The sequence below is a fragment of the Phodopus roborovskii genome, unplaced genomic scaffold, assembly GCF_943737965.1.
Source record: "Phodopus roborovskii unplaced genomic scaffold, PHOROB, whole genome shotgun sequence".
NCBI lineage: Eukaryota > Metazoa > Chordata > Mammalia > Rodentia > Cricetidae > Phodopus > Phodopus roborovskii.
The window spans coordinates 39,383,177-39,403,283 of record NW_026126410.1 but is presented as its reverse complement, the minus strand read 5'-3'; the positions used below and the strand labels follow the sequence as shown (position 1 = coordinate 39,403,283).

The 20,107-nt window shown below is 42.1% G+C and overlaps 1 protein-coding gene across 1 annotated transcript in view; it reads right to left on the bottom strand.

The window, feature by feature from the left end:
- Ctnnd2 (catenin delta 2) overlaps nt 1-20,107 on the bottom strand; it is a 791,514-nt gene that overhangs the window by 103,072 nt on the left and 668,335 nt on the right. The window contains exons 13-14 of the mRNA XM_051182606.1: nt 16,758-16,875; nt 11,060-11,245 (exon numbers count right to left, since the gene is read on the bottom strand). Of these exons, the coding sequence (XP_051038563.1) occupies nt 11,060-11,245; nt 16,758-16,875 (304 nt within the window). The remainder of the gene's footprint in view (nt 1-11,059; nt 11,246-16,757; nt 16,876-20,107) is intronic.

Sequence of the window (20,107 nt, the reverse complement as noted above, 5' to 3'; positions counted from 1 at the left end):
TCCCCTGTCAGATGCAGAGTTGTGAGAATTTTCTTCAACTCTGTGGGTTTCCTCTTCACTTGGTGGAGTGTTTTCTTTGTTGCACAGAAGTCTTTTGTTTTATGAGGTCCTATTTGTTAATTGTTGGCTTTAATTCCTGAACAAATGAGTTCTATTCAGAATGTCATTTCTTATTCCTAGATTGTGTAGCGTACTGCTTATATTTCTTGTAGTACTTTCAGGTTTATCATAAAGATCTTTGGTATATTTGGAGTTGAATTTTGTGTAGGGTGACAGATAGGGATTTTAATTTTGTCTTATGAATGTGAACCTCCAGTTTTCCCAGAGCCATTTGTTGATGATGCTTTTTCATCAGTGTGTATTTATTTTTAGCATCTTTGTAAAATATCATATAGCTGCAGATATGTGACAACATATTGGTGGGTGGGTCATATATGCTCAGGTGCTGTCAGATAGCAAGAGTAACTGCCAATATTCTATAGCAGAGCACTGTAACAGTAATCAACAAGAAGTAATTGTATACTTCAAAATAGCTAGTAGACATTTTCCCCATCAGAAGTCATACTCTTTCTGATTCTTGTTAGAAAACAAACAGGCATATAAAGAATAATATTAAAAAATAGGATAAAACAAACACAAACAAACTGTAATAGGGAAAAAGATTGAGAGCACCAGGGATGTTGGCTTGGTGGTTCATGGGATGCTGGTATGGTGGTTCGTGAGATGCTGTCATGGTGGTGTATGCAATACTGGTGTACTGGTGCATGGGATGCTGGCTTAGCAGTACATGGGATGCTGGTGTGGTGGTACATGGGATGCTGGCGTGGTGGTACATGGGATACTGGTATGGTGGTTTATGGAATGTTGGCACAGGGATGCTGGTATAGCAGTACCATGCTGGTTAGTGGTGCATGGGATGCTGGTGTGATGCATGCCTGTGACCCCCACTCAGTAACTGAAGATGGGAGATAAAAGGTTGCAGCCCAGCCTCAGCTAAACAGTGAGTATGAATACACTTTATGAAAAACATCCATGTTCAATAAAATAAAAAACAAATGTATTAAAAATGCTTTTAAAATAGCTGGTAGAGAGGAGTTTGAATGTTTCTAACACAAAGGCATGGCACATGCTTTGGGAGATGAGTATGGCAATTGTGCTGATGAGATTATTATAATTGCTTATATGGACTAGAATATCATATAGTACCCTAAAGTATGTACAATTATCAATAGTTAAAACTATTGAAATTCTCTTTGGTTTCCTTTTTGGGTTTGTGTTCTTTTTAAAATGTTTCTACTACAGTTAGGTTGAAGATTAAAAATAGAAGTTATTTGTCCTTTATAGGAAGAGAAAGACGTAAAAGGTAAAAATCAGAAACCAAACCTAACCAAACCAAAGCAGAACAAAAATAAAAAACAGGTAATGACGTCAATGTAATTTACAAAGGGACTTTGTAAACAGGGCTGTAAGAAGGTCCACAGGATAACTGTCTTTATTACATCTCAATGCTCATGCTAAATATGGAGAACCATAGGGCTACTTCTGCTCTTACCAGCTCTCAGTGTCCTCCCTGTCTGGTCTCTCATGCCCTAGTCTGTATACCATGAACTTTCTAACAAATAAATGCCACTTATTACACACGTACAAGGATTCCCATCAAATAAAAAGTGTCACAAGACTGGCTTCCTCTGCCCAAAGTGTCACAGCCTCACTCTAGTCTCAGCCAGTTAAAATTACACTACAAAAATATGTTTATTGGTGAGTTGTATCTTAGGAACACGGATAGCAAAGGGCGGCCTCTCCAGCAGAATGTATCCATAGTTCCCAGATTTCTTGGCCAATTAGGGACAACCACAGCCGTTATGTATGCACAAGCAAACTCTACCTAAAGGAATTCCAGTGAACCAATGAACAAACGAGCCCGGAATTAGCTGCAAGACAAAGGGAGTGAATTTGCAGCAATGGGGAACAAGACCAGTCTGACTTAAGATCCCATTTTTTCCTTCCTGGGGAAGTCACAGGTTGTAAAATGTAGGAAGACAAATTAAGTTTTTATACAGAATGTTTTCTTAAGCGGGGTTTGATTTAATTGGGCTGTAGCCTGGATAAAAAGAGCCCAAAAGTAAAAATCCAATCCCAAGTTCCTCCCCTGCCATTACAGCACAGGCATGTTCTGAACAGCACAAAAATAATTTTTGCTTTTGTGGTATATTCTTGACCACTCCCAGCCTTTTGGGGATGGGGATGTAGTGGGAGAAAGATGGAGAAGATGGGGATTTAAAAACTCAAACTGTAAGCCAGAAAAGAAAGGATATTTCATGTTATCTCGTAGGGATTCTAAAAGTGAGGGTAGCTTGGTTCTGTGGATTTCTGCAAGCACCATACAGAGGTCACTGGGTATAGCTGAGGCTGGACAGAGTTGACCGGCTAGTTTGCTGTGTTTGCAGACAAGGCATTGTCTCCAGGCTTTGCTTGAAGACAATGGGAAGAGACTGGACACTTGTTTCAAAGAGGAGACAACATTGGAGGCTCTTCCAACAAGGTATCAGGACAAACACATTCCCGGATATCCTTAGGGATAACAATGTGGGCTGAGCATACATTCCTCAGGATGGAAAATGTGTTACTAGGGCAGCTCAGCCTTACTGGATTCATTTGAATCCTTTTCTATATCATTGTGTTGAGACCACTGGAGCAGTACTAGGTTTATCCTGAATTCTTCTCCTGCTGCTTCCCATCCTAGCCTAAGGAAACCAAAATCTGCTATCTGCAGAGGCACAGTCTATGGCATGTTAACATCTTTCTGCTAACTCTGTTGTCTTGGCTATTTGTTGCTCACTCAGAAGGCCTTGCTCACTAGAATTGGCCAAGTCTGTAAGGAGTTTTGGTTGTTACAGCTGCTGGCATCTATTGGTAGAGCCTAAGGATGCTGACAAACACTAATGTACAGGGTAGACCCAACACAGAGAATTATTCACTGCAAAATGTTTTCAGTTGCTAGATCTGGAAATCCTGGTCTAACAGGCTAAGAAACCATTTTGAAGGCATGGAGTAGTGAGCAGTGAGGTAAAACCAAGTAAATGAAATCAGACATGTTTTTCCATCTGTGAACTACCCTGAACCTAAACGGCGCCTTTGAGGTGCTATTAGCCGTGATGAAGAAGGAGGAAAATCTCAGGGATGGATGGAAACAGTGGGAATGTGCAACATGCTGTTTCTGTGACATTGAATATGGTGTCTTAAGTCAACAAGGCCCCAGCATATGGTGGGGTGAGAGTGAACTGAGACAAGGCTGCAGCCAGCAGAAGTGACAGAAAGCAGCAGATGGCTAGAAGGGAAGTGGTATTACGCAGCAAAATGAAACCATGGCTACTAATAAAAGGAATGTCTGGAAAGAAGAAGGCAGCTGTGACATTAAGACACAAAAATTCAAAGTCACCAATAGTGCCCCAAAAGACAGAGGGATTATATATGTAAAACCATATTCATCTATTTAAATTATCACTCACAGAGTAACTAAGACAAATACTGGGGACTCAGAATGTTCAAACACAAGAACTTAAGTTTGGAAACTGAGCATGCACTGAAAAGAGCCAGGCATGGTGGCATCCACTGGCAATCCCCACACATGGGGAGGCAATGCAAAAAGGGTGTCTCGAGTTGGCTGACTCCACTGACTTTGCCAAAAGGTTAAGCTATAGGTACAGTGTGAAACCCTGTCTTAAAAAATTGAGGCATGCAATTGATGAGCCTCCACATGTGTGTGTATATACACGCATACACAAACATGCATGTTTACATTTGAACACAATCATATTTATGCATGCCATACATGTGCAAAAACATAAATATTGGTTTGTGTATCACAAACCTTAACAATTCATTTAGTCTAGGTGTTTCATGGAAGAGAATAAAGTGTAAGAAGTGATTAAAGAGGTAGGTGAGATTTGACTGCACGGATGTTTACTACAGTTTACATCAGTGAAAATTTGAAAGCAACCCAAATTTCCTATAAGGCTTGGGTCAGCACACTATGGCATGAGTCCAGGATGGAATTTACAGTGGTGATTCTGCTTCCCAGACTAACTGGCTATTTGCCAGGAAGGAGACAGGCCATGCTGTAGTAGGTGAAAACTGGCTGGTAGTAAAACAGTAGGTTTTCCCTATATTTCTTCTCCCCATCACAGATAGATGGGCCAAGGCAGGTAGAGGAGAGGTTGCCTGAATGCAGGAAAGAAGGGGATGCATTCCTTGCAGAGAGTTTATGAAAAATGAAATAAATAAAAGGTCTAATAAATTGTGTAGGCATTGCTACACAACTTGAACAATGATACTTCTCTCAGTGAGACCTCCCACTGGACCTACTTCATACATCACTGTATCCCTTTTTGCTCACTAAGACAAGGCCGATGGGAACTTTACAGAGGATCCAGACTGTTCTAGGAAAGCACTATACTTTGCAGAGCTCCCAGCAGCTGAGGGGCTGCTATGAGGCATAGGGCATCTGGAGATCAGTGATGTGTATAGAGGGAAGGAAATGCTTGTCTTCTTTCTCAGTTTCTGCTTATGGACTGTGGATGTAAAGAGCTCTTAGATATAAAGAGGAGCTCAGTATCCTAAAGGTTAGAGCTCTCAAACATACATAGCATCTGTACCTGAGAACTATAGAGTGGAGGTCTGCACCAGTTGGGAAGTCAGGAAGATGTACTAGAAGAACATATGCGTCTGCACCCAACCAACAGAGTGTCTTTGTACTCTAAAGGGTCAAACAAAGCTATAGATGTATACAGAATGAAAAAGATCCAAATTGATGGGTGTATAAACTGTAAACTGTGTTTCCACAGGTGAGGATGTTGTTGTGCGCATGTGTATTTCTTCTTGTAGTGTGTTTCTATTTTGCCTACATACTATTTACACATGATGGGTATATATATATATACAGTCATTCCTTAGTGTTTTGGGTAGGTAGGGTATCAGTTTTAGGATTTTCAGCAGATACCAAAGTCCATGCTGAAATTCCCACACAAAAATGGTGTAGTGTTTGATGGGAGATATCATTCTGTATATGTTTCTCATACTGGTTAATGAATAAAGCACTGTTGGCCAATAGGAAAGGAAGATAGGAGGGACTAGGAGACAAGGAGGAAATAGGAAGGAGGAGTCAAGATGGAGAGTCTGGAGAGAACAGAACCGCCATTCCTTCACTCTCGGTAGGACCACGTGGAAATACATAAAAATGGGTTAGTAATTAATACAGAGCTAGCCAATAAGAAACAAGTAGGGGGCCAAAAGAGTTATATCAAATACAGAGTCTCAATGTGTTAATTGGGGCTGGTGCGGCAGCAGGACCAGACCAGCGGCGGGAGGAAAATCCGTACTCCTTACAAGTGTTTGCATATAACCTGTACATAAAAATCATCTCATGATCACTTACTGTATATATCATTGTATAAATTACATGTACATAGTGGCTACATTATATTGTTTTTGGAGTAACTGTAAGAGTCTGAACATGTTAGGAACAGACTTTTTTTTCTCAGTATTTTGTCTATTGTTGGTTGCATCTGTTGATACAGCATCCAGAAGTGGAAAATATTTGGATTTCTTTTTATAATTAACATTTGTTTTGTCTGATAGGAAACACTGTCAAATGAATTCAAAATTCCACTGTAACATTTTCAATAAGGAATAACATTCACATTTGTGCCTTGAGATATGCATGCTATTTAGTGTCAGAGTCTCATTTTCAGGCCAATATCATACACAAGACTTGATGGGCTTCCAAAAGACTGAGGCCTAGTACTAAAATATCAAGTATTCAAGAAAGTGTGGCAGATGATGGGCACATGGCAGAATTCAAGAATGCTATGCTAACCCCTCGAGGTCAAAGTATTCCTTTATTCCAGTATGATCTAAAACGGCATTTACAAGGATGCTTTGACACACATGTAAACTAAATGCATGCAATTCTAAGGCCATATAGTTTAAGTGGTGCCGGGTGTTGTAATGAAAGTCACATATGGAAATAAGATCCACATAGACCTTCTATCCATCCTCTGAAGGAACCACTGATGTACTCAACTCTAGAGACTATGAGAGGAGTCTACCTAAATAAAGAGATGGAGTAGATTAGGGACCAGTGGGCACTTTTACATGGGGAAGGGTGGAGCTGAGGTTTAATTCAATTAGGAGGAATCATTCTCCCAGCAAAGTAGCAAAGGAATGCCAAGGAGAGATTCACAGAGGAAACGTTACACTAACCTAGGCATTTACCACCTACAACCTAAGGAGATTCACAAAAAGCAAAATATTAACTCTTACATTGAGGAGGATGCAATAGATCATGCAACAAAGATGGTCACAAGAGAAGATCTATTTAAACACCAGGTCAGAATCATGTTTGGAATCTGACCAACTTCCCATCACTTGTTTGAACACATACCTGGCTTTATAATCATCTCTTTGAGAGGAGCACTTGCTGGTAACTCCTGAGACTGAGACGGGGGATCTGAGCTCCAGAGTGCCCTGTTGTTTTGCTTGCTTTATTTATCTCAGTGTTTTTTTTTCCTAGTGTCAGACTCATGCTGAATGAGACCTAGGTCTGCTCCACCTGCAGCCAACAGGACTTTGTGGTTTGACCGTTCAGCTCTGATGGAGCAGAACCCATCAGCGCTCTTACCAGGTCCTTGGCCACATGCCAAGTTGCAAAAGAAACCCCAAAGGGCTTCTTTGTACAAAAGGGGACATTTAATAGTTAAATTTATTTTTGTCATCTACGTTTTCAGGTTTCCCCATTGCCCTTAGAGGCTAGACTGTCATCACAAAACTGAACTGCGGAACAGAGAGAAGCCTGATGGGCTGTCAATTTGGGAAGTTTTATTCAGAAAGGGACACCAGGAACTACCAGCTTTACAGTTCAGCAACAGACTCTGAGCAGAGTCAGCTGTCAAGAGCTTTTATAGGAGAGGGCAAAGCACATACTTTCCACATAGGTCTGTACTCAGGTCGAGAGTTCAGCAATGCTTCCATAGCAACCACTTAATTAAATGAAAGCAAGAATGTGACATACCTTCAGAGTATACATTTTCCTGAATTACCCCTATCAAGGAAATAAAAGAAAACATTTCTGAGATTTTAATCTCATAATTAAATCTGACCTGCAGAATGGTATTGGTTCTTCTAAGGTTCAAAATACAAATGCTAATTTTTTTGAGATTATATATTACTATGTGGCCTTGGCTGCCTGGGAACTTGATGTACAGACCAGGCTGGCCTCAAACACAGAGGCCCACTTGCTCCCAAGTGCTGTGATTAAAGGAGTACACTACCATGCCTGACTCATTAAAGCCAAATTTAAGGATGGATGCCAATGTTTAGAAAATAGCGTCATCATGAAACCATTTGTGATTTAATGACTCCGTTTCTTGATCAGTATCTGGCTCCTCTGTAGTGGTGATCTGTGCTGTGGATACAAACACTTTGGTTTTATATAGGCCTTTCTGTCTTTCTCTGAGGCATCTTAAATATAACAGAAAGTCAGACATTTTTATAGTAATACATAGAATTCACTACTAAGGACTTTTTGGAATTATAATTATATTGTAGTGTTGGGTATCAGATATAGGGCCTTATGCCTCCTGCGAAACTTTCTACAGCTGAACAATATCCCAACACCTTGGTTTTGTTTAGAGACAGGTTTAGAGATTGGGCTAGGCTGTATGTGTACTTATGAGTATCCTGCCTCAGGATCACGATGGTTGTTGGGATTACAGGTATGTAACACAGGCACCCAGCTTGAACATTATTTCTAAATGGTGTTACTAAGTGTTATCAGAACCAGTCGACCTTGGACCTCATATTCTTCTAGAATATTTTACACACTCATACATTTTATTTTTTCATACGACACACATATCATGAAGGTTCATCTGGTTTCTACTACTTTTTAAAGCTTGTATTATGTATTATAATCTTCAAACCACTAACTACTCCTTAAAAACCCAGGTCTGAGGAGTGGCAGTGTGGCTGGGGCTGAGTGCCTGTCCAGAACACACAGCAGCTAAGAGAAAATGCAAGGCTGAACCAACTCACAACTTTGGGGCAGTAGAGATCCCAGGGTCAGATGATATTTTGACCATCGTTGAAGCTATATACATAGAATTCCCTGGATGCTTTCTGGACAAATTTGGTAATTTCCAGGCAGAAGGTAGTCTGCTGTCCTGGAAGTCAGAGAAGACAACTATGCTTTGTCCCTCAGAGGCCTTGGGACATCTGTATTGCTCAGCCTGCTGTATCCTGGTAAAGCTGATGAACTGAGCTATGGGTCCTGCCCCTAACTTCAGAATGCTCCTTCACTCCTGTTTCTGAATGGTGGTCTCATCCCCATGCGCAAAGCCCTACAGGACATGCCTGGGGAAAAAAAATCACTGCTTAGTTTAACCTGGAGAAGCTAAACTGGCCCCAGAGTTGGCACCATAGACCATAGTTCTCTCCCTTGCAGAGAGCATGAAGCCACCCAGCCTTGCCCACCTACCTCATTTACCTTCTAGTCTGTCATCACTATTTTCAGTCTTTGAAACTTCATCCCTGTTTTTCCCCACAAGTCTATAACTACATGATTATTTTAAAAATATATTGAATGGTCTTTCCAAACAATCATAGTTCTCAGTTTACATTGCCAATTAAGTTTGACATTAAATTTTTGGAACTTCCAAATATTTTTATATATATATATGTAGCTCATGGTGAAAAATCTAAAACCAAAGACCAAACCAAACAAAAACCCCCATATCCAACCAACCAACCAACCAAGCAACAACAACAACAACAAAAAAATCTCAAATCAAACCTAAGCTTTGGTTGATATTTGAATCTGAAAAGTCTTTGTAGACAACATCATTCCACTACATCTTAACTTTTAGAGGTTTTGCCACAACATTATTCAAGAAAATTCTTAGAAAGATTGGGAGCAATGAAGCATAAGCAATTTTATGTTGTTTTTTTGGTAAACATCACAAAAATCTATGAATGGTTTTACCATTCTCAGTGTTAAAAAGTTGAAAATGTCATAGTATGTGGCTACAAGTATAGAGTGAAGTCTGCAGATTCCTCCTCAGGGCTTCACAGGATGGCTTACACCTTGAGAGAAGGGCTGTGATTGGGTGAGGCCCACAATGTTCCTTCTCTTATGGGTACTCATTTCTCTGAACACAGTTGACACTTATCCCCTCTGTCATCCAAGAGTTCATAAGGGACATTCAAGAGAGATGATCCTCTGTCAGGTTGGGATTTTATGAAGCGAGATACTGGTGTCAAACCAGAGGCTCAGGCAAGGGGTGAAGCCAGTCTTGGGAATAGGTTCTATGTCAGTCAAAAGCTCCTTCTATTAAGACTGATCATTTAGAGTTGTCTCCTAAATGTACCTTGTAGAGCTGCCTGGTCTGCCTCTGAGGTCTAGCCTTTAGCACTTTTCCAGAACATTCCTATGGTGGTGGGAGATACTTTCTTTTCTATATCCTTATTGCATGGCTGTTATGTCCAGAGGAAAGCTGTGTGAGGCCTGTGGTCACAGAGCATGGCTACAGACAAGGAGAACCCATTGTATTCTCTTAAGTCCCTGTTTTAGTTGGCTCAAGGGGAGAATGTGAAGAACAGTATATTCTGCTCCCAATGTCCTAGCACAATACTGAAGGACGACAAAGCAGCTACTATAAAGCCAGCTAAAAAACATCCAGTGAACACGGATGAGATGCCCTTTGCAGCCCTGTAGTGAGAGGGTATTAAGTGGCTGTGTTAATATTCACAGTTCAGTCCTTCAGTCTATTCAGGAAGAAGATTAGAGATTCAGAGCTCTGACTTGTGACAGAGGAAAAGGCAGAACTGGGATCAGCTCTCAGAGTGGGAAGGATCTGTGCAGGGCACACAGCATGGCCCTTTTAGAGGCACGGATAAGCAGGACACGCAGGTCCTGGTGTGAGAAGCACTTGGGAAAATCTCAGGGGCTGCACATAGCTGATACTCACCGCTGCTGTCTTGGATTCAAAATGTGGCTACAGAGATGGCTGTGGGCCCCGTGTCTCCTTAGCAGACACTTCTTCAGGTCAATCAGGTCATGGGTTGGCAAAATTCCCATCAATTGGATGCATTACTACAGTTTCCAGAAAAAGCTGGCCATGTGACCTCAGTGTCCAGAGGACACTGGATATGTGATTGCTGACTGTGAGACTTTCCTGTCTGAGGGAAGGTGGACACGCTGTGCAGGATTGAGGGGAATGCTGGAGACTTGGTGTTTATCAGACAGTTGCAGTGTCTGGAAACAGCCTACTCCAGTGCAGGATTCTCAGCTGCTTGTAGACGGGCAGCTCCACCATGCCTTGTCCTAGAGGCACTGTGTGTGAGGGTTTTTATACCCCAGGGACCCCAGGAACAGACCAAAGTCCCTTCTGTCCACCAGTCTGAGGAGAGATACCTGATGACCTTCGCAATACATCAGGGGAGCCTTCCTACATGTGTCTACAGTGCAGAGCACCCTATGTTGAGGAAGCTTCCTTCTCCAGCTGCAGTGTTCCAAACTTACCAATACCATTTCCCCGAGACCAGAATTCTGACGTCACCCAGTTGTATAGCCCAGGAATTCTCATCCACACTTCCACAACCCTTCTGAAACCTGCTGTCAAACATACACTGTATATCATGTCTCCTCTGTCAGCTTCCATGATTACCCACTTTTTCCTGTCCTGGGCATTCCATCACCTTCATGGCAGCCACCTATCACTATCACCAAAGAGGACTCAATGCATTTGTCATTCAACATACAAGCATCAGTACCTTCTACCTACACTCTAGGAACTGGGTCATTGGAGTATGCTGATGGAATTTTCTTTACTTTGGAAGTTTCTATCCAGCCTGAACTGGAAGACAGAAAACCATGCAGACATGCTAGTGGTTTCACCATACACTGTAAATGCAGAGCCCTGCATCTCTCTATATATTGATGCAGCTTTTAGTATTTTAGCAAGGAAGGGGGTAATTGCATGCAGCTGTGAGTATGTAGCATCACCTGATCCTGGGATTTCTTTTTCTTCTTCTTCTTGCCCCAGCACCCGGAACTCTCTGCGTCCTTGCCATTGGCCTCCCCACAGAGCAGCCCGTCCAGCTCATCTGTGCCCATGTGCTGTCCCTGAGACGTTTCTGCTGCTAGCCGGTATGAGAGGTTCCTCAAGATGCACACACAGTTTTCAACGGTCTGTAGCATCCACAAAAGAAAAAGGGAAACAGAGTTGTGAGCATAAGCCAACCAGCAGGTGACTCCACCATGGAAAGGCAGGGAGGAGAGAGTGTAAGCCAATCAGCAAACACCTCCACCCTGGGAAGGTAGTCAATCTCCATGGATATATTGATCCTCACTGCAGTTAGCTCCTGCTTTCAAGGGTTCCACTAACAGCTGCAACAGGAAGAATCTGGATAAGCTTGGAGGGTCTTAAGACCATTTCTCACTTGAGAGACAGTAATCATCAACATTAGGTACTTTAACAAACACCAGTCAGGGGTAATCAAAATGCACTTGTGAGAATTGGACACATTTACAACCAAAGTATCACCATTTACAGGCAAGTCCTGCCTCATGGAGTTTAGGAACCCAAGTCACTACAATCACAGGGAGTGGATTTAGTTCGGCTCTTGCTGGGCATGCTGTCACACACCATTTACCAAGAGATGCACAGTGTGCATAATGCTAGAGACATGTGGGGGACCCTGAGTATAGGAACACAGCAGGTTGTCTTGGCATTGGTGTGAATCCTAGCTCTGCCCGATGGCTGTGTGGCTCTGTGCACAGTGACTAACCATCCTGTGCCTCTGTTTCCCCGGTGGTAAAACCGGTAATGATAAAAATGCCTGCATCACAGGGCTGTGGGGAGGTTGGTATGAATTTAGAGCCCTGGTGCCATTTGTTGTTGCCACCAGTAAGTGTGCAGGTGAGGTTAAAAAGTTCTAGTAGCTTTCAGAAATTTAGAGCAAGGCCCAGTAAGCCACATTATACAGGACAGAGCCAACCTGAGCCTTGCCTCATAATAATGCTTTTGCAAAGCCAGCATGCCCATGTTTTTGGCCACCGCATGTAGAGGGCAAAAATGCACCCCTGGCTGCTATAGGGCAATATAAGAGTTTAGAAGGAGACTGGGTGACACACATTTTTTTCCTTTGTACTTGACTTTGATCCTCTGCAGAAAGTGATCCCCTTAAAGTTGACTTAAAAAATAATACATTTTATTTCCTGTGAATGTGTTTGTATGTCTGTGTATTTTTGCCTATGCATTGGTGTCTGTGTGTGTCTGTGCAGGCCACAGCAGGCCACACATGGAGCTCAGAAGACAACTTTAAGGAGAATTTTCCTTCTGCTGTGGGTCCTGTGGATCAGTCATGTTGCCAGCAGCCTTGTGCACCAAGCATGTTTACTGGCTGAACCATATCATGGCCTTTTAAATTTTGTTCTGGACTTAAGAAACGTGGCCGGGGTGGGGTGGGATAGAGAAATAAAATTCTCATCTTAAGAGAGGGAAAACAGTAAGGGGAAGAAACACCCTCCCCCAATTTTATTTTGAAAACAAACCCTTGCACCTTGGTGACTATGATTCAGAGATCCATTATGTGGTTACTAAATGTAGGGGATGTATTTACTTCATACTGCAAAAGGAAGAGGATGCATGAAGCCAACAACTGGTAGCTCATTGCTAAAAACCATCCCTTTCCAGTCTGGGGTCAGTGCCAGAACAGGCAGAGGACGCCGGACTCAAATCCTGGCCTGTTGCCCTCATTGGCAGGATGCTGGTAAAGGGTAGTCTGTGCTCTTTATCTGATTAGGGGTGGTGTGACTGTCAGTCAAGAAAAGCAGTTTTCAGGATACACTCTGGGACCCATACTATCCTCAGCTATTTTTTTTTCAGGTTTCATGGCTGCTAATCCCACAGGCTTTGAGCCAACTTGATTTTCTGTTTCGAGCATCCTTTGGACATCAGGAAAGGAAGCCGGCATGAAAGCAGGTAAGCACAGGAGAACACATGAAAGGCAGACACGTCTCTCCTTGAAAGGGAAATGTTATGGCACAAGCCAGCACAATTTTCAAATCATCTCAAACTGATGTCTCTTCCATCAGGCACTCGGGAGAACTAGCTTCCTCCTTATCTTGTCTCCCCTGGGGCTTCGCAGTTCCGCTGACAGGACTATGGAGACTAAATCTGGAGTTGTTTCAAGGGGTGCTTTATAATCGTTCTGCATTAAGGGAGGTGGTGTGGGGAGAGACTGGAGAGAGAGAAAGAGGGAGCTGGGAGGGTGGGAAGGAAAGAGCCCAGAGAGGAGACAAACCTGCTTCTTATAAAGCTTCCTGGAGCTGGGCATTCTGGCTGAGGTTAGCAGGTTCCCAGCTCAAAAGCATACACAAAAGGGAGTGTGGAGAAAAAAAGATCAGTGGCACTGGCAGAAGGCGAGTGGAGTCTGGTGGCTGTGTTTGTGCCATCTGTTACTGTCAACAGCGCTTTCTAGTGCTCTTGTTGGTCACCAGGGCCATTGTGACTCCTTATTTCCCATTAGGACAGGCTAATTTGGGAGTCATCTGTGGAGGGCTCTACCATATGTTACCCATTCAATAAACTGTCCCAATTATAGGAGCAGAGCCACGAGCTTGCATGGAATCCAGGCTCTTATTCATTAACTTCTTTGGCCTTAAAGAGAATGTGCACTCATGTTTCCCCGTCTAACTTGTCATTGTGAAAGCTCAGAAGTGGCCAAGCTGAGGGCTGAGTGGAAAATTATGGTGCAATAATAATATGTTAGAAGTCAATTGTATTATCCAGCCCGCAAAGCTTCATCACACTGGATGGAGCCCTTTAACAGTCATGGCATGTGGTTATATGGTGGCCCTTCCTGTCGCAAGTTGAAGGCACTCAGGTATAGTGCTCTAGAGAGTGGATGGAGAGGGCATTGAATATGGGCCCTGTTTGGATGCCCAGCTCAGCACACTCTATACGCAACAGGAATACTCCAAATATTCTCATTCCAGCCTGGAGAAGCCCTCTGTTTCTATTTCATCTGTTAGAAAAAAGAAAAAAACATGGCTATCAAAAGAGATCATCTCCCAGGTTTCCCAGGAGTTAGGTGTCTGCTCACTGTAATGGTCCAAAACAAAAGTGCTAATGCCACAGAGTACGATGGTGCCCACGTCCCATGGCTGAAAACTGCCTAAATCTCCAGAGGTGTGAGCAAGGGAGCTTGGTGGAGACAATGGCTTTTATTTTATTCACCAGCAAGGTCCAGATAGTAGGAAAGCTGTTTTGTATTTGCCAGACTCACAGGCTTAGCTTCTCCACCTCTCAGCCTTTTACAACTCGGAATACTAAAATGCCCAGCGATGCCAAGGCAGTGAACTATGCACACGAGCTTTCATCACTCACAGGTCTATCACGCTAACAGGCTCCCTCCTGTAAATACTCAAGATTTCTTGGCTGGTCATAATTTTAGGGATTTAATTTTCTTGTCAACAATATTAATAGGTATACAATGGTTATTAAGGGTCTTTACAAAATGGGATGCTTAAGTCTTGATTATCTAATATCCCATGCTTGAGCTAATGGATGGCTAAGCACACTGAACTATTATTTAAGATTTATTTTTATTTTATGCATGATTGCTTTATTGCATATATGTACCATGTGTATGCTTGATGCTGGCAAAAGCCAGATGAGGGCACTGGATCCTCTGGAAAGGAACTGGAGTTATAGAGAGTTATGAGCTGCAATGTGGGATCTGGAAACTGAACTCAGGTCCTCTGCAAGTGCTCTTAACTGCTGAGCTGCCTCTCCAGCCCTAAATTATAGTTTTTTTCTGTCTTATTTTGAGACAAGGTTTCATGGAACCCAGGCTCACACTGAACTCAATGTAGCTGAGGATGGCCACGGACTTTTGATCTTCCAGCCTTCACTTACCTAGTGCTGGAATTCAGGCGTGTGCCATCTCATGCCATTTATTTGGTGCTGGGGCTTGAAGCAGCCTCCCTGAAGCAGCATAAGCAAACACCATGCAAATCAAACCCACATATTTGCTTTCCATCTGATTTCACAACTACTTTACCTTATGCACACTTCCTAAGTAGTCCATTTCAAAGCTCCATCTACTCAGTAGGGACTTTAACCCATAGTATCATAGACCATGATTCATTCTTACATGGATAAATACTTGAAGCCAGAGTTGGGTATTTGGATGTGGAGGATGGTAATGGGGTCCTAGAATGGGTCTTCACCAGTTGTCCCAAGGCAACTCTGATGAAGAATTAGTGTGGGAACCATGGGGTCAAAGCAGTGCCATGGGCTCCCAGCAATGCCAGCTGAGCTCCTCATGGAACATGTTCTATGTCTGGAGACACTGTTGTTTGGTACTATGGATTTGAATTCCTGAAGAGAATATGGCTGCAGGGACTCACTGATTAAAACTTCCATGACTGTGGAGTGTTTTCAAAGTTACAGACCCAGAGTCTAACCATAACTTATTATGGCTAATCTTTAACTTACTAAATAATCACTCTTTACCTTCTTGGCCCCTACAACCATCAGACCTAATGTCCTATTATGAGCCAGACCTTTTGGAATGTATTCAGAGAACTCTAGCTTTCTACCAATGAAAGGGCTAGAGTGTTGTCAAACAGTATACAAGGCCTAAAACAAAGTTCTTTCCATTTTCTTGCAACCCACCTCCTCTGATATTCCCACCAATGCATTTTAAAAGAACTCCATGAAATTGATTTTATGTTAAAAAGTTGGAACTGGGAGTAACCTAAATCCATGGTCCTAAAATTTGACTCCATTATAAACTCTGTCATGTATCTTTGAATTGAGATGTGTAAATACATGTGTCAACGGTACCATGGAGGTAGATGGGTGTGGGGAAAGCTATTGGCATCTAGTGTGTACACAGAGGTCAGAGAGGGTGTTCAACAAGCCCACTAAACAGGCTCTCATAACAAAGCCTTGCTCTGCTCCAAATGTCTGTAACAGCAGCTCTAGAGAAGTCCTTATTAAAGAGTGACATTTGTCACAGGAGTTATTTTTAAATTATAAGTGACATATAGCTATATATCAGGATATTACAAGATTATAAGTTTCTAATTGTTGGGAATAACTAATTTAATAAAGACAGAACAAAATATCTCAGATACTGGAGACGCCCACCTAATACTAATCCTCTTTGAATTTGTGAACTAACACAGCGCAGTGATATTGAGACATAACATGTTGGAAACTTTGAGTGAACTTTTTGGAAATTTAAAAAAGGTTTTGCAGGCATTTAAAAACAGTCCTTAGTGTAATTAAATAGTTATTAAAATTTAATTTACAAGAATTTATAATTACCCAAAATTCAGAGAAATTTAGTATCTTTGTCTTTAAAAGTTGATTTTTTTAAAAGTGCAAGCTAGAGGCTCAGATTTGTGAAAGTTTACTCATCTAGGACACCCATGATATGACTTATTTACAATAATCTAAATTTTACTTCAAATTACTGAATTTTCAAAACCAGCAATTTTCAAATGCTGGTTCTGAGCCTCAGTGAGCATCACTTTAGATGTTGGATCAACTCTGGAGTTCTATCATGACAGAGCTCAGAACATAAGTATGAAACAGTGTGACAGCTTCCCATGGTGGCTAGCCATTGTCTAATCCCTGGAGTACCTGCAATCATTAACAATCTGGATCTGTGCAAACACCACCCACCTTGCTATCGATCTCACTGCTTCCCAGCGCAGACTGAATCACATACAGCAAGGCATCTGTGAGCCCATCACACTCCCGCATCCTTCGGCGGGCCTCCTCTCCAGCTGAACTTACATTCCTGAAAAGCAAAGGAACATGTCAATGACCCTCAGGTGGCTGCCAGGAGACCACCCTTTCAGAAGGAAGCTTTTTTTTTTTTTTGGTTTCTGTTTTTTTTTTTTTGTTGTTGTTTGTTTGTTTGTTTGATTTTACAATGTTTAATGAGTGTTAGTATTCAGGCATCTGTGCTGGCCTGTCCTTGGGGTTCTGACAGAATTCAGCTTCAACTGCAGCCACTAAGAGCACCACCTGTGCTCATTCATTATGTTCCCATTTAAAAGCACCTTGTCCACCTCCCATATCTTTCTTTCTCTGCTTCTCTGTCTCTGTCTCTCTCTCTCTTCCTTCTCTTCTGCTGCTCCTGTTCCCAGAGGCCAATCTCCCTTCTCCCCTCCCCCCTTTCCCAGTCACTTTCCCCTAATTTAAAAATCAAAACAAAACAAAACAAAACAAAAAACAAACAAAAAATACCCAAGCTCTGTCTCATTTCTCTCCGGAGCCGCTTTTTAAATTACAATGAGAGTGTAACTTTAGCAAGTTGACATGGCTTCAACAAACAAACACATCTTGGATCCAACTCATAAGCATCTATTGCAACTTGTTAAAGACAGAATGCAGAATTCTAAGCATGATGTATCAGAGTACCACTCTTGAGAATTAGAGACTTGTAGAAATTTTAGAGGTTCACTTCATTTACAATTGAAGAGGGATTAAGAAGCTTTCTGAACATTCTTCAAGAAATCTCAAGTATTTTCACAAATAGAGCTTTCAATTTACTAAATATCATATATGTATATGCTTTAAGCATATGCCTTCCACTGCCCTGCCAGAAGTATATTTGTAGGAATTCATTCTAGGGATATAACCTCTCTGTGTCATTGGCATGTCTCTGATGTAGCCCACAGGAAGTGCACAGCACTCTTTCCCATGTTGCACACCCTGAGCTAAAGGCAACAGAAGGAGCTTGTTGTAATGGCTCACATGGTTAAGAAGCAGACAGACGTGCTTCTAACTCTACAGAAGACATGTGGTGTCCTGGTAGATTATTAGAGAGAATCTTTGGGAGTGCTGTTTATTTATTCTGTCACCTAAAATGTTCTTCAATCTCTATTTATGATTCAGCTCCAATAGAGATTTGGTTTTTTTTTTTTTTTTTTTGCCAGGACTATTGACAGCACATGAAGAATGCTGGAAGAGGTGAATCCATAGAAGGCATAACATGATTGGAAGAAAATTGGAGCACAAGGGAAATAAAGGAAAGAGAGTGAGATAGTGCAGTGATCCTCAAATCTGGGAACCCTGATGATGACTTTGAAGGCAACTAGAAGGGAGCGCTGCACTCTACTCTGGAGTCTGACTCAAAAAGCTTGGATGGAGGTGGATAACATACACCTTGTGGATAATGTACAGCATGGCATTTGGACTCTAACTCCATGGATGGATTTATTGCAGGAGCAGTGTTCTTTGCTAATTGTTGGGAGACAAAGAGGCTAACTACACCAATCTGTGCATCTGGGCGGAGTCTGGAATGAAGGCATCAAGGGTGACTTCATTTTATCATCTTGGCTGACATGGGTGCTTTCTCGTTTCACTCTGTCTCTTTGCTGGCAGTGAACTGTTTGGGAGATGAAGGAGCTGACCCCACCCCAGCACCCACACCAGAGAGGGTCTGAAAGTCAGTGAAGGGGACACAACGAAGCATAGGTAAACTGAAGGAAACTGGAGTGCTACAGGGCTGCTGGGAATCTGAGTGATTGGTTTCATTTGGGATTTTATTTTAATGAAAAGAAAATAGGTGTAATGCCATTAAAAGGCTACTGATCCTAACTGTTTACTTTGATATCTAAATATTTTATAGGGTGGGTTAAAATAGGATTCATCAGTACTTTAATATAACACTATGAAAGGTTATTCAATTTAAGTAGGATTTTTACTGATCTTAAAATATAAATAGAAGAATTTAGTTGCTTAGATAAGGTGACTAGGTAAATATTAAAAACATTTTAATGTGAAATCTTGTAAATTCCAACCTTTGTTTCTGAAAAGGTATCTGGTGGGGATGCAACAGTAGTAGGAGGAGTTAACCTTCTGTTGGGAAAAATTTGTGAGAGGTGAGAGGCGTGGTGGTGGTGTCATTCTAATCTAGAAGGGCAATTATAAAATAATATTCTAGATCATGCCACCTAAAAATGACTTCTACAGCTAAACACTAGCCAAACTCCTGGAATCCAGTTACAGAGAGGAAGGAGTGATGAGCAAAGGGCTCAAGACCAGGCTGAAGAAACCCATAGAAACTGCTGACCTGAACAAGGGGGAGCTCATGGACTCCAGTCTGAACCAGCATAGGATCGACCCAGACCCCTTGAACGTGGATGTTAGTTAGGAGGACTGGGCAGTCTATGGGGCCTCTGGTAGTGGATCAGTATTTATCCCTAGTATACAAATGGACTTTGGGAGCTCATTCCACATTAAGGGATACTCTCTCAGTCTAGACACATGGGGGAGGGCCTATGCCCTGCCCCAAAAGATGTGACAGACTTTGAAGTCTCCCCATGGAAGGCCTCACCCTCCCTGGGGAGCAGAGAGGGGATGGGCTGGGGTTTGGTGAGAGTGACAGGGGAGGATGTGAGGGTGAGGGAACTGGGATTAACATGAACACCAACTTTGTTTCAAATTTAAACTAAAAAAGGAAAAGAAAATGACTTCCACTAGGTAGAGCTTTGAAGAGATTCAGGAAGCTTGTCAAAAAATTCAGTTAGTCTTTCATGGCAGGAAGAAGGTTCGGTAGCAATGTGTGTGTGAGACTTTTGTTTGATGGGGGAGTTTTCACAAATAATTATGGGAACCAGATTCCTTAGAGATGACATGGTTCATGCATACCCTCGCATCTGTATCCTCCCTAATAATCTCAGCCCCTTTTCTATTTAAGCTCATGATGGCAGCAAACTGCCTCCTTTCACAGGGCCCTATGATCAGCTTCATTCACTGTTATTTAACACAGGTACAGGATGGACCAGCCATCAGGAAGCAGCAGGGATGGGAAACTTAACCAACGTTAGAAGCTAGCAATGGCAATTCCAACAGTTTTCTTCATGCTAGTTTTTATTTGATTCAAGTTCAGCCTCCTCAAAAAAACTTTAATTTGCTCCTATTTTGAAATGTGAAAGGTATTGAGATGTAAGAAAGACTAGTCAGGCTTGTTGGCACATGTCTTTCATACTAGTATTCAAGAGGCAGATGTGGGTGGAGCT